The sequence below is a fragment of the Marmota flaviventris genome, chromosome 3 (assembly GCF_047511675.1).
Source record: "Marmota flaviventris isolate mMarFla1 chromosome 3, mMarFla1.hap1, whole genome shotgun sequence".
In the NCBI taxonomy this organism is placed as follows: domain Eukaryota; kingdom Metazoa; phylum Chordata; class Mammalia; order Rodentia; family Sciuridae; genus Marmota; species Marmota flaviventris.
In genome coordinates this window covers 59,636,107-59,650,262 of record NC_092500.1, presented here as the reverse complement: position 1 = coordinate 59,650,262, position 14,156 = coordinate 59,636,107, and the positions used below count along the sequence as shown (strand labels likewise).

The 14,156-nt window shown below is 48.4% G+C and overlaps 2 protein-coding genes across 9 annotated transcripts; both read left to right on the top strand.

Moving 5' to 3' along the window:
- The first annotated feature begins 566 nt into the window (after nt 1-566).
- Nabp2 (nucleic acid binding protein 2) lies at nt 567-7,410 on the top strand. 2 transcript variants are annotated; one of them, XM_027926793.2, is made up of 7 exons: nt 567-674; nt 1,069-1,170; nt 1,577-1,715; nt 1,847-1,918; nt 2,094-2,175; nt 2,270-2,333; nt 6,885-7,410. In XM_027926793.2, the coding sequence occupies exons 2-7, from the start codon at nt 1,092-1,094 to the stop codon at nt 7,082-7,084; spliced, it is 636 nt and encodes a 211-aa protein (XP_027782594.1). In that variant the 5' UTR covers nt 567-674; nt 1,069-1,091; the 3' UTR covers nt 7,085-7,410. The 2 variants fall into 2 exon arrangements, with proteins under 2 accessions (XP_027782594.1, XP_027782603.1); XM_027926802.2 differs by having other exon boundaries at nt 665-754.
- Nucleotides 7,411-7,497: 87 nt separating this feature from the next.
- On the top strand, nt 7,498-13,759 carry Slc39a5 (solute carrier family 39 member 5). 7 transcript variants are annotated; one of them, XM_027926786.2, is made up of 11 exons: nt 7,498-7,640; nt 8,704-9,054; nt 9,478-9,661; nt 11,230-11,392; nt 11,531-11,700; nt 11,903-12,043; nt 12,423-12,516; nt 12,598-12,768; nt 12,952-13,032; nt 13,172-13,362; nt 13,602-13,759. In XM_027926786.2, the coding sequence occupies exons 2-11, from the start codon at nt 8,768-8,770 to the stop codon at nt 13,743-13,745; spliced, it is 1,626 nt and encodes a 541-aa protein (XP_027782587.2). In that variant the 5' UTR covers nt 7,498-7,640; nt 8,704-8,767; the 3' UTR covers nt 13,746-13,759. The 7 variants fall into 7 exon arrangements, with proteins under 7 accessions (XP_027782587.2, XP_071465874.1, XP_071465875.1 ...); XM_071609773.1 differs by having other exon boundaries at nt 8,216-9,054; XM_071609774.1 differs by having other exon boundaries at nt 8,213-9,054.
- Nucleotides 13,760-14,156: the final 397 nt, after the last annotated feature.

The following is a 14,156-nucleotide window of genomic DNA, read 5'->3' as shown; positions in this document are numbered from 1 at the left end:
TGTGGTAGAGGGCTCCTGGGTTCAATCCTCAGTACAAAAAAAGAGAGAGAGAGAGAGAGGAGAGAAGAAGAGGAAGAAGAAGACGACCCAAATCAGGAATTAAGATGATGGTTGGAGCAGGGGAAAATCGAGGGAACTGGTATATTTATAAGTGCCTGCTGTGTCCTCGGCTTGGCTTTTTGTATAAGTTCCGTTTTGTCATCTATAAAATGGAATTGCATATTTAAGAGTTATCGAGAAAAGTGAAGCAGTGAAGTCCCTCAAACTTTTGTCCACAGGATTCCAATGCCCTTGGTCCTTTTCTAAGGAAAAAAATCCTAAGAGCCCATTAAATGCATTCTCTCAGCCAAGTAAAGGAAAATTGGGGCCTGAACCGCCCCCTGGTGGTTCACCTTGCCCACTGCTGAGCAAATCATCTCCCAGGCTCCTTTAATTCCTGAAATCCTCCCGGGTCGCCACGCGCGAATCTCGGAGCCTGATTGGCTGGACGGGGATTCGCAGCTAGGCGTGGGGCGCACCCCAGTGGTGGTGATTGGCCCGAGGAGGTCAGCCCGGGGAGGCTTCCGGAAATGTCCATACTCCCACGTTCCGTCGGGCAGCATCCGGCGGCAGCGGGGCCTGTGGCTCCCCCTGCGGGCGGCTCGGCGGCGTGCACGGTCCGGCCTCCTGGCTGGGTGGGTAGTGGGCTGTGGGTGGGGGAGGGAACGGACCGATTCCCGCGTTGTCCAGATGAGGGTTCGGGAAGGTTTGGCTGGTAAGATTCCATTACCTGGCCTTGCACCGGGTTTCCTAAGCCTCCGTTGGCTCCCCTGCTTTGGGGTGTAAGACTGAAAGAGCATCCTGACTAGGGGCCTCCCAGCCCCTAAGCATTCTATTCAGACACCCTTCCCCAAGATTCTTTTCTTGAAGTTCGAGGCGCCCGGGAAAGTTCGTTTCTAACCTTCTACAAGAGTTAGAGGAATTAGGGCTGTTTGATCCCAGCTTTGTATGGTAGGTAGGCCTTTGAGAAGTGGAGCATGGGGGCAAAAGCTCCAACCGTGAGCCTCCGTCCCTTGTTCCCTGTTCCAGTGGGGTGCTGAGGCTCGGGCAGCATGACGACGGAGACCTTTGTGAAGGATATCAAGCCCGGGCTCAAGAATCTGAACCTTATCTTCATTGTGCTGGAGACAGGTGGCTATGCTGGAGTGGCGGGTTCGGGTTCGCGAGGTGTGGGGTGTGGGAGGGAGGGGGAACTCATCGCCTCTGTTAACTTGCTCCTTGGACAGCAGGGTGCGCCCTAAGGCATGGCTCAGTCCCCATCTCAGATCCTAACACAGGGAGTTGCAGTAGGGTAGTGTAGATAGAACTCTTACCAGAGCTATGCACCCAGTGTCACGCGGGCCTCTTTCCACTCAGCCCTCTCCATGGTGCTGGCTTCTCCACTACCAACCCCCACCCTCCAGCACCAGGGATTTGGGCTTTGATTTGTTTGTACACCTTTTATCTCCCCCCACCAATATCCAGATATCATCTCTCTGACCATTACTGCCCCATTTGTTTAAGTATCTTACCACCCCCATTTATCTGTACCCTTCAGGCCGGGTGACCAAAACAAAGGACGGGCACGAGGTTCGGACCTGCAAAGTGGCAGACAAAACAGGCAGCATCAATATTTCGGTCTGGGACGACGTGGGCAACCTGATCCAGCCTGGAGACATTATCAGGCTCACCAAAGGGTAAGGCAGTTGGTGATTCCTGGCTATTCCCAGGGCAACAATAGTCAAGACAGATAGGGTTAAAGATTCCTATAACTCTTATGAAGACTATGAATCCTGCTTTATTTATTTATTTATTTTTTCCTGCACAGATATGCTTCTGTGTTCAAAGGTTGTCTGACACTGTATACTGGCCGTGGGGGTGATTTACAGAAGATTGGAGAGTAAGTGCTGGTTGGGGGATTGGGATAAAGAAGCAACAGGCCAACAGGGGGCAGTTAAGGTTTCAATGGAAGCAGCATAGGGTCTGCAGTCCATGCCCAGGATCTGGACTTTTCTGAGGCCTCCATCAGTGACCCAAAAGATGGGTCCAAGGCTTTGGCTACTTTCCCTCTGCAGATTCTGTATGGTCTATTCTGAGGTTCCTAACTTCAGTGAGCCGAACCCAGAGTACAGCACCCAGCAGGCACCCAACAAAGCGGTGAGTCCTCTGGCTTGATGCTAGTGAAGGCGAAAGGATTAGGTTAAAAAGCATGGTGGGGAGCAGGGTCTGAGTATGTAATCTGTGTCTTCAGGGGCAGAACGACAGCAGTCCTACAGCCCCCCAGGCTACCACTGGACCCCCTGCTGCCTCACCAGGTAAAACTATTCCTTTTCATCAGCTGGCCCTTTTAACTCCAATACTCTCCCCAGCCTAGAAAGACACATTTCCCTCATCCCTGTTTTAAATCTCTTTTCTCTTCAGTATCCCCTAACCCAATTTTTCTTGTAACCTCCCCCCTTTTATGCCCCCTAGTACTGGGGATTGAATCAGAAATGCTCTACCACTGAGCTACATCCCCAGGCCTTTTTATTTTTTATCATCTTGAGACAGGGTCTTGCTGAGTTGCTCAGGCTGGCCTCAAACTTGTGATCCTCCTACCTCAACCTCCTAAGTCACTAGGATTACAGGTGTTGCCACCATGCCCAGCCTTGTAACCTCATTTTTCATGCCTTTTCCAAGTCCCTGTGGTAAAAAGATTTAGAAACCTGTTTCAGTCACTTGTAGAGCTGGAGTACCCTTTTGCTACTACCACTCAAATCAAAAAAGAGAACAGTTTCTTCACATGTGGCAAGTGAATATTAGAGGCAAACAGTCTCACTTACAAGACCTTAAAATATTTTTGTAGATTCTTTGTAACAAATTGTAATGTATGTATATAATATATACAGTTAAATATAAATATATGTGATCATGTATCACTTGTGATAGGGATACATTCACACATCATTGTGTGAACATCCTAGAGTGGATCAATATTACTGTCTTTGCCTCCTCACCTTGTCCTACTGGAAGGTCTTCAGGGGAAATAACACACAGAGGGTATCATCTAATATGACAATGCCTTCTTGTAGACAATCTCCAGAAAGACCTGCCTGAGGCTGTTTCATGGTTAACTTTTTTTTTCTTTTTACGTAGAAGGAGTACACTCTAAAATAATGATAAAAAGAATAGTATACCCTGTCTCTAAATAAAATACAAAATAGGGCTGGGGATGTGGCTCAGTGCCCCTGAGTTCAATCCCTGGTACCCCCCCCCCCAAAAAAAGGAAGTATAGTATAATAAATACAGTAACCAGTAATGTAGTCATTTATTAATATTACCAAGTGTTATGTGCTATACATAATTGTATGTGTTCTACTGACATCTCAGCAGATTTATTTCTACCAACATTACAATAAACATGTTAGTGATGCATTATACTACATTATTGTGGCTACAGTGTCATTAGGCCATGTATATTTTTCAGCTGCATTATAATATTATGGGACAGTTGTCATAGATGTGAACCATTGCTGATTGAAATGTCATTATGAGATACATAACAGTATATATCTTATACTATATTGGTTCTGGCCCTATGGAGAATCCTGAATAATACAACCATAAATTCACAACAATTTTTGTTTGTTTGCAGTACTAGGAATTGAACCCAGGGGTCATCTACCACTGAACTATATCCCCAGCCCTTTTTATTTTATTTTGAGACAGGGTCTTGCTAAGTTTCCCAGCCTGGACAATATTTAATTCCTGCACAAAAATTAGCATTTGATTTTCCAACAGTAAATAGGACTGTTGAGGCTAGGGGGTAGTTTGGTGGCAAAGTCTTTGTGTTCAACCTCCAGCACTTAAACAAGAAAAAGAAAGAAAGGAAATATGACTGTTATATATTTTTAGATGTCCAAGACTCTATCACATACAGAAATATTTTTAAGCTGGGCATGGTGGTACACAAGAGTAATACCAGCTACTTGAGAGGCTAAGGCAGGATCCCAAATTCAAGATCAGCCTGAGCAACTTAGTAAGACCCTGTCTCAAATAAAATTTTAAAAAGGAGTGGGTAGCTCAGTAGTAAAGTACTCACTTAGCATGTGCAAGGCCCCGGGTTTAATCCCAGTACCCAAAATATATTTTTGTTGTTACTTGTTTTTGGTTTTGGCACCAAGAATTGAAACCAGGGATGCTTAACCACTTAGCCATATTTCCAGCCCTTTTTTATTTCTTATTTTTTAAATTATTTTGTTTTAGTTGTAGTTGGAGACAGTACCTTTATTTTATTTTTATGTGGTGCTGAACCCAGTGCCCCCACGTGCTAGGTGAGTGCTCTACCGCTGAGCCACAACCCCAGCCCACCTTTTTTATTTTTTATTTTGAGACAGGGTCTCACTAAATTGCTTACGGCTTCTCTAAATTGCTGAGGCTGGCCTTGAACTTGCAATCCTCCTGCCTTAGCCTCCCAAGTCACTGGGATTACAGGAGTTTACCACCATGCCTGGCTATATGTTTATTTTTTTTAAATAAGGTGCATCTAAGCCTGTTTGCCTCTAAAATTCATTTACCACATGTTTATTCACTTTGTCATCTGCTATCAGATACAAAAAATTTAATTAAAAAACATTTGAAAGCTGAGTATGGTGACACATGCCTTTAATCCCAGGGACTCAGTAGACTAAGGCAGGAGGATTGCAAGTTGGAGACCAGGCAGCCTCAACAATTTAGCAAGGCCCTAACCAACTTAGACAGACCCTATCTCAAAATAAAAAAAATAGGTTGGGGATGTGCTCAGTAGTTTAATGCCCCTGGGTTCAGTTCCTAGAACCAGTAATTAAGTAAGTAGGACTGGGGATGTAGCTTAGCGGTAAAACATTCCTGAGTTAAAATCCCAGTACTTGGCTTGGGAGGCTGAGTCAGGAAGATGGAAAGTTCAAAGCTAGCCTTAGCAATTTAGTAAATTGTCTCAAATAAAATATTAAAAAAGGGCTGGGGGTGTGGCTTTATTATTAAGCACCCCTGGATTCAATCCCTGGTACCAAAAAAATCTACCCACTCCCCCAAAAATAGTGTGACTGCCAGGTACAGTAGCACAGACCTGTAATCCCAGCTACTCAGGCTGAGGCAGGAGGATCCCAAATTTGAGACCAGCCTGGGCATCTTAGCAAGACCTATCTCAAAATAAAATTTTAAAAAGAGTGGGATGTAGCTCAGGGGTAGAGCACTTGCCAAGCTTACACCAGGTCCTGGGTTCAACCCCCATTACCACACAGACACAAAAGAAGTGTATATGGGGGCTGGGGATGTGGCTCAAGCGGTAACGCGCTCGCCTGGCATGCGTGCGGCCCGGGTTCGATCCTCAGCACCACATACAAACAAAGATGTTGTGTCCGCCGAAAAACTAAAAAAAATAAATATTAAAAAAAAATTCTCTCTCTCTCTCTTTCCCTCCCTCTCTCACTCTATCTTAAAAAAAAAAAAAAAAGAAGTGTGTATGGCACAAAAACTTAACATTAACTTCTATACATTCACTTTTTTCTGTGAAATAAAGGACATTATTCTTCAGTTCTGCAGATATCTTATTCTGTTGAAACAGTAGCATTCAGAAAAGATATGGATTGAGAACCACTAGCCTATAACTTCTACACTATTAGTGTGTGCAGTGCCCTATGTATGGGAGAGACAGGCCTCTGCCTTCATTTAACAAGCATTTATAGGTCACCTAATCTGTGCCAAGGAATAAAGTACAGTACCTGCCTTTAAGAGCTTGAGAGTGATATGCACAGTTACAGGAGCCTAAAAAAGTCATCTCACACACCTGGCTGGTTCCAGTCAAACTTTTAAAATATATTTGGGGGCTGGGGTTATGGCTCAGTGGTAGAGCACCCGCCTAGCATGTGTGAGGCACTGGGTTCAATCCTCAGCACCACATAAAAATAAATCAATAAAATAAAATATATTTGGGGTGAGGAGAGGCTGAGGATCTAGCTCAGTGGTAGAGAGCTTGTCTAGTTTATGTGAGGCACTGGGTTCAATCCCCAACCCTGCAATGAATAAATAAATGAAATTTACACAAAACTTATCTTTGAGAGAATAATATTATGTGTAATATTTTTTGCTTATATTTATATTTTCTAAAATGAACATAAATTCATACATACACACCACTTTTTAACATTTTTAATTTTTGTTCTTTTTTTTTTTTTTGTGGTGCTGGGGATTGAACCCAGGGCCTTCTACACGTGAGGCAAGCACTCTACCAACTGAGCTATATCTCCAGCCTGATTTAAATTGTTTTTTGAAGCTCTTTTTTTTTTAATATTTATTTTTTAGTTGTAGTTGGACACAATACCTTTATTTTTATGTGGTGCTGAGGATCAAACCCAGGGCCTCACACGTGCTAGGTGAGCACTCTATCGCTGAGCCACAGCCCCAGCCCTTAAAGCTCCTTTTTACTGGTTTTTTCAAGCATGCTAGGCAAGTTCTCAACCACTGAGCTACAAATTCAGCCCCCTTCTTTCATTTAGAGACTTAAGCCTTTCCCCTTCCCATGCTTCTCTAGTTTTACAGTCACCCTTAATCAAGGGTCATGTTTGTTGGAGTTCCTCAAGCCTTAAACTGAACAGCTAATCCTAGGTCTGACTCTCAGTGATATAGAGCTGAATTAGAAAAATATCATAACAGGGTTCCTGTAGAGACTTCCATAGTAAGCAAGAGTTCTCTGGGTTACGTTAATACTTTCACTTGGTCCAGTTGACATTAATCTGTGGTGCAGTGTGAAGACTGCTGCTTTCTGGGGCATGAAGGTAGGCTGTTGGAATGGACTCCTGTCTTACTTAACTCTGATTCTGTGTTTCTTCTCCTTTTCCTACAACTAGCTTCTGAGAACCAGAACGGGAATGGACTAAGCACCCCACCAGGTTCTGGTGGTGGCCCACACCCCCCTCACACTCCCTCCCACCCACCTAGCACCAGAATCACTCGAAGCCAGCCCAGCCACACACCAGCTGGCCCTCCTGGCCCCTCCAGCAATCCCATAAGTAACGGCAAAGAAACACGCAGGAGCAGCAAGAGATAGCAAGACATTCTTTCTTTTCTCCTGCCATCAGCATAACCCAGGTGTCTGCTAGAGAACAAGACAGGCTAATAGGTTTCTGGCTTTGGGGTTGGGGGCTGAAGTAGCAGCCCTAGCCACTAAACCTCCCTGGAGGGGTGGTGAGCTGCGTGGCTTTATTCACCCAAAATTCATAATCCCTCTTATCCAGCTGAGCTGCCTGTCCCCTGTGATCCAGGACCCTCTACCTGCCCTCTTTCCTCTTTAGAAACTATAGTTACATAGTTTGTTTCCTGTGTAATGTGGGGATCTAATTGAAATCCTCCTTCCTAATAAATGTTTCCACTCTTTATTGGACTTCTTTGCTTTTGGGGGGAGAAGGAAAAAGACAGCAGTCAGCTAACCTAGGAGGTGGAGGGGAGATAAGTTATAGGCAAGGAGGCCTAGGCAAAGCAAGCCTGCCCCTTTAAGGTAGTGTCCCTCCCCTGCCCCGTTCCTGCAGGTGACCCTTGCCCGCCTGCCTCCCAGAAGAAGGCTGGGTCCCCTTCCTTTGGGCGTCTTTCCTGTCTCCTGCTGCCAGGTAATGTTAACCTCAACCCTCTGGACAAATCTCCCTAATCAGACTTTATTCCTCCATCTTAAATCAGGTTAGACATCAAAGGGGAGCCCACTACTTGTTTCCTTTTCCCAGCTGAGCTTCCCCTTCTTCCGTCGTCATTCCCAGAGTGTTGGCTCTTAGGATTCCTGGGGTGAGGAGTTGCTGAGAACAGTTTCTTCCCCACACATGCATTTGGGGTGGCCACTTATCTGTCCTTTCCCCTCCTCCCCAACTTAGGGACACCTGGGTCAAGTCTTCCCAGGGAACATGGGGATGGAGGTTGGAGACAGGAGAAGCTCAGTACCAGATGTAAGGTGGGTGGGATAGGAGTATATACAGGAAAAGGTTCAAGTGCTATTAACTGGGTTAGGGGTAGAGTGAATTAATTTAAGAGGAGAAAAAACAGCACAAGTTCCTAACCATGTGGCTGTCTCAGGGCATAAAGTGGCTTGTCCCAACTGGGGGCCCAGCAGACTGATCTTTGACCCCCACCCCAGATAAGAGTGAATCATTAACTCCTATGTGAACCTTCATACACTGGCCCCGCCCCAAAGCAGGTGGGCTAGGAGGGGGAGCCTATCCATCACGGCCCTCTATATGACGTGGACTCCATTGCATCTTGGCACCTGGAGGCTGAGCCCAGGACTCCATTGCACCCGGGCACCTGGAGTTTCCCCCTCTCTGGCTTGGGAACTTCTTAATGTCCACAGCAAGGCCTGCAGGGAACTGAGGTGAAAGTTTTCACATTGCCAGTAAGGGTGAGGCCCTGGGAATTTAGTGGGCATAGAGAGGTAGAACAAGGTTAGGGGTGGGTTATGGGAGACCAGAGAATGCAGGTGTGGAGAGAGGGCTGGATCAGGAAGGTGCTCTAGAAACTGGCAAACAGGAGACTGTTCCAGGAGACTATTGGAAGGGTAGGAGAAGGCCTGAGTGGGGGCTGCTGCTAGATTCAAGTGGGGGACAAGTGGAAGTACTGATGGTCCTCCCCTAGCATGGAACCTGAGAGCAGAAAGCAGCCTTGATCCCTTCCTTCTTGTTCTTTTAGGGCACAGTCCTAAGGATGTTCCAGGTGGAATAGAAGCCAGAATCAGAGCCTCTAATTCCTTTCAATGATGGGGGCCCCAGTGTGTTATCTGCTGGCTGGCCTATGTATAGGGTTGATCTTAGGCTGGGTAGGGGGTTCAGTCCCCAACCTGGGCCCTGCTGAGCAGGAGCAGAATCACTACCTGGCCCAGCTGTTTGGCCTGTACGGAGAGAATGGGACGCTGACAGCAGGGGGCCTGGCCCGGCTTCTTCATAGCCTGGGGCTGGGCCGAGTTCAGGGGCTCCGCCTGGGACATCATGGGCTTCCAACTGGTCGGGTTGCACTCCCAGCTGAAGACAATTTCACACACAGGTACTAACCCCTCTCTCCATCCCTTCTCAGTGCTTAGATCAATCTCCAGTTGCCTAGTGCTGGCTCCTTTGAATGGATCCCTGGAATTACAAATTATTTGGAACCCAACTCCTTAGTATTCTCATTGCCTTCTTGCCTCCTCCAAATCCCTATGCCCTCAAATTCCTTATTCTTAGACCCACTACTCAATGTCTTCAGATTTATTTTGCTCCCAATTTATAGCATTTCTGGCTTTTCCCCTCCCTTGCAGCTCTCATTCTTGAGCCTCCCTATAAAGTGAGAGCGCCCAGATTTCCTCAGGACTGATATGTCTTGGGTTTCTGAGTCCCAGGAACTCCAGCCAGTGGCTGGCCTTCCCTTCCCCTAAGGACCCTGAGAGACTCTCAAGGCAGAGGGTCTGACTTGCTGTCCCATCCATTCCAGGCCACAGGACCCTGAGCTGAGTGTGGATGTCTGGGCAGAGATGCCACTGGGTCCCTCAGGGTGGAGTGACCTAGAAGAGTCCAAAGCCCCCCACCTACCCCGTGGGCCAGCCCCCTCAGGCCTGGGCCTCTTTCACAGGCTTCTACTACTGGATCATTCATTGGCTGATCATCTGAATGAGGATGTGAGTTTGATGGTTTCTAGAGATGGGGAAGGAACCACAGGATTAGGTAGCCTGAAATGTTTAGGGTCAGTAATTTAATAGTTACTTAAAAAAAAAAAATCTCTGGAGGCTTGGAGTACAGCACAGTGGTAGAACCCTTGCCTAATGCACCCAAGACCCTGGGTTCAATCCCCAACAATGCAAAAAGAAAAAAGAGACAGAAAGAGAGAAAATCCTAATGTGGTAATGTGGTTTTAGGATATGTTATCCAGTAGTAGAAGTTATTCTCTCTGTGCTCAGACAGGTGAGCACACATCCAGAACTCTAAGACCCAGTTTAGGGGCCACATTTGGCAAAGTAGAGAATCGAGAGAAGCAGCTCAGTGCAGGATCTGGGTATGGTTATCTAGAGAGGAGTCTTGCAGGGAGTGGATGGCTGTCTCTATCTAGAGAGACAAAAAACTTACTCCACTATCCCATATACCCCAAAGGGCAGATGACCTTGACACAGGCCCAGCAAGAGCCCCATTACAGGAAACATTCAAGCCCAGGCTGAATGAACATGTGAACATGTGACAGGGTCTTTGAGAGGGAAGTTAGATGGCATTTCAGATTTTTTGGTACTGGGGACCTAACTCAGTGGTGAAGAGACATACCACTTCGCTATGTCCCTAGTCCTTTTTTATTTTGATAGGATCTCACTAAGTTGCTGAGGTAAGGTTGGTCAAGACAAACTTGATTCTCCTGACTAAGCCTCCCAAGTAGCTGGGATTATAGCCATGTGCCACAAACACCTACTTTCACATTTCAGATTCTTTTCCCTTCTAGGATTCTGGCACGGAGGGCTCTAGTTGTCCAATCAGGTCCATCACCAAACCAATGAATTACCAGAGCTTGCCGGACATGGTGGCACACACCCCTAATCTCAGCAACTCAGGAGGCTAAGGCAGGAGGATTGCAAATTCAAGTCCAGCCTCAGCAGCTTAGTAAGGCCCTAAGCAACATAGTGAGACCCTGTCTCAAAACAAAAAATTAAGCCAGGCACAGAGGTGCACACCTGTAATCCCACTATCTCGACGAGAGGCTGAAGCAGGAGGATCACAAGTTCAAAATCAGCCTCAGCAACATAGCGAAATCCTATCTATAAATAAAATATAAAAAGGGCTGAAGATGTGGCTCAGTGGTTGAGTACCCCTGGGTTAAATCTCCAGTACCTAAATAAATAAATAAATAAATAATGAAAAGGCTTGGGAATGTGGCTCAGCTGTTAAGTGCCCCTAGGTTCAATTCCTGGTACCACAAAAAAAAAAAAAAAGAATAATCAGGGGCTTGGGGAAGAGAGAGGATGGCAGTATTCACTAGCACCTATTTTGTATCAAATTGAATATTTGCACTGGATTGAATATTCACTAGTAATTAACAAATATTGATTATAAGTACCCTTGTCCTCAGTCCCTGGTGTACCTGCCAATCTGAGCAAAGGGGACCCTAGAAGAGACCCAGTAGTTCATGCAATGGAAGGACAGATGTAAAGATATGAGTCAGTTACGAGTGTCTCCCTAAGGTATGACCCTCTCCTCAACTGCCCAGTGTCTGAATGGCTCCCAGCTGCTGGTCAATTTTGGACTGAGCCCTGCTGCCCCTCTGACCCCCCATCAGTTTGCTCTGCTGTGCCCAGCCCTGCTTTATCAGATCGACAGCCGTGTGTGCATCCAAGTCCCAGCCCCAGCACCTCCAGGGAATCTACTTTCTGGTCAGTGGGTGAGAGTGGGGTGGGGTACCCTGAGCCCTAGTAGGGAGTAGACCCCATGCAAAGGAAGGGGATTTGCTGGGGCCCCACATTGCCTGTGGGTCCAGCCCTGGCCTAACTTCAGCCCCTGATTCTCCCCAGCCCTGCTTCATAGTGCCCTGGCAGTCCTGTTGCTCAGCCTCCCTGCTCCCCTCTCCCTGCTGCTGCTACGGCTCCTGGGACCTCGTCTATTGCAGCCCCTGCTGGGCTTCCTGGGGGCCCTGGCCGTGGGCACTCTTTGTGGGGATGCACTGCTACACCTGCTGCCACATGTACGTGAAGCCCCTTCTTTATATCCCTGACCAATGACAGCCAGCCTTCATTCTTGGCCATAGGACATCCCCTCCCCCTTCTGTCAGTTTCCACGTCCCACTCCCCCACATCTGGCTTCAGCCCACAGCTTCCTTCCAGAAGGGAGGGAGATGCTATTTGATATAGGTGCTTCCAGGTCTGCCCTGACCTCCTCTCTCTCAGGCAAAAGGAGGGCAACACACAGGATCTAGCGGACAACCAGAGGAGGACCTGGGTCCAGGGATATCGGTGCTTGGAGGCCTCTTCCTGCTCTTCACACTGGAGAACACACTGGGGCTTTTGCAGAACAGAGGTCTCCGGCCAGTGAGTGACACCCTTTTCTCTTCCTCCTGCCAAGATGAGAGTCCTAGCCAGGAACTGGCCAAACAAGCCAGGAGGTGAGGGGCAGCATGTGCCTCTGGATCTTGGATATTTGCCTAACTGTGCAGGCCCTGTCTACCAAGAATGGGTAGGGGTTTCCTAGCACAGACCCAGGACTTCTGGCCAAATGGCCTCCTCTCCTAAGTTCAAGTCAACAAGAAACAGAGGGAGGTGCCAATTTGGGAAGAGAATAGAGGCCAAAGAACACCCCCAGGTGCCAGAAGTGGAACCAGGTGTTACTTTTCCCACCTGGTGGCCTGGCTTCCCCTTATCCCCCAGTTCTGCTGCCTCCTCCACCAGGAGGGATACAATCCTATTTCAGAGATGCTGCAGGCGAAAAAGGGACCTCGAAACACCAAACTTGGACCCCGAGGATGGCAGTGGGATGGCCCTTCGGCCCCTACAGGCAGCTCCAGGTGACTAGAAGAGAAAATAAGGAGTAGGCTCCATCAGGCAGTCTCACTTGCAGCTACCAACACTTGTCCTTCTTCCTGCAGAGACAGGGGCTCAGGGCCAGAGGGAGCAGAACAGCCAGTCCTCACCAGCACCAGCCCTTCCTGGGCACCAAAGCCACAGTCACAGGCACCAGGGTGGCAGCAGTGCCAACATCACATGGATGGTCCTTCTAGGAGACGGTCTACACAACCTCACTGATGGGCTGGCCATAGGTGACAGAAGAGGGAATGGTGTGGGGGAGGCTAGTCCTAGGGTAGTTCAGGGTTTGTAGTTATCAGCTGTGGCCAGAAGATGGCTACCGGGGAAGGTGGGGGGAGATGAGAGAATGACAGACACACACAGGCACCGACCCCCAAGGAGACTTCTGGGCCGACTTCCAATCCTGCTAACCCCAGGTGCTGCCTTCTCCGATGGTTTCTCCAGTGGCCTCAGCACTACCCTAGCAGTCTTCTGCCATGAGCTGCCCCATGAACTGGGTAGGAATGGCCCAGGAGGGTGGGGTGGGCTCTCAAGAGTAGCCGCCTCCAAGGGGTAGAACTTGGAGGCTGGTAGGCAACACAGATTGAGGGGCAGCGCTGGCTTATTCCCTCCTATTCTATCCTCTCTCCCCAACAGGTGACTTTGCAATGCTGCTCCAGGCAGGGCTGTCCTTTCGGAGGCTGCTGCTGCTGAGTCTTGTGTCTGGAGCCCTGGGTCTTGGGGGTGCAGCACTTGGGGTGGGGCTCAGCTTGGGCCCTATCCCCCTCACTCCCTGGGTGTTTGGGATCACTGCTGGGGTCTTCCTCTATGTGGCCCTTGTGGACATGGTGAGAGGTGTGGGGAACAGCAGAGAAATCAAGGGAAGTGGGGAGATGGGTGTGGAGGAAAGGGAAGTATCAGTCCCTCTGACTTCTACCACCAGATCCTGGAGGGTGTTGCTCCACAGGTCTGCCAGAATCTGAGACACAAGGGATAGAAAGTGTTCTGGCAGGGACTAGACACCCTTCCTCTTGAGTTAAGAGGTCAGAGACAAGGTCAGAATCATGACATTCTTCTTTTCTTTCAGTTGCCAGCCCTGCTTCGTCCTCCAGAGCCCCTGCCTACTCTCCATGTGCTACTGCAGGGGCTGGGGCTGCTGCTGGGGGGCAGCCTCATGCTTACCATATCCCTGTTGGAGGAGCAGCTCTTGCCCCTGGTCCCTGATGGCTGATGGGGGCCAGGGGCAAGGGGCAAGGGGTCCAGGTTGCCCTTCCTTCCCCCCAACCACAGGAATGGAGGCGGGACACAGGGCCAGTAGGAGCAATAGGATTTTAATAAACAGAACCCATCCCAAAGCCATGACTACGACAGTTGTACTTGCACCAAAACAGCATAGAAAAACCAGGGTGTGGTGGGAGGGCTCAAAGCAGGTTGGGGGAGGACATGAGTAGGGCCTGGGGGGGTGCAGGGTGCATCAATCTTCAGGGAGAGCATTGTGCTTTAGCCCAGGGAAGAGGGGGAGGGGTGGGGCAAAATGCACCGAGGTCCCCACTTTTTCCTGCTGCCCTCAGCACCCTGGGGATGCAGGCATTTGGGCAGATCTGCCCTTTATTGCTGCCCATCAGCATTAAACACCCCCGAC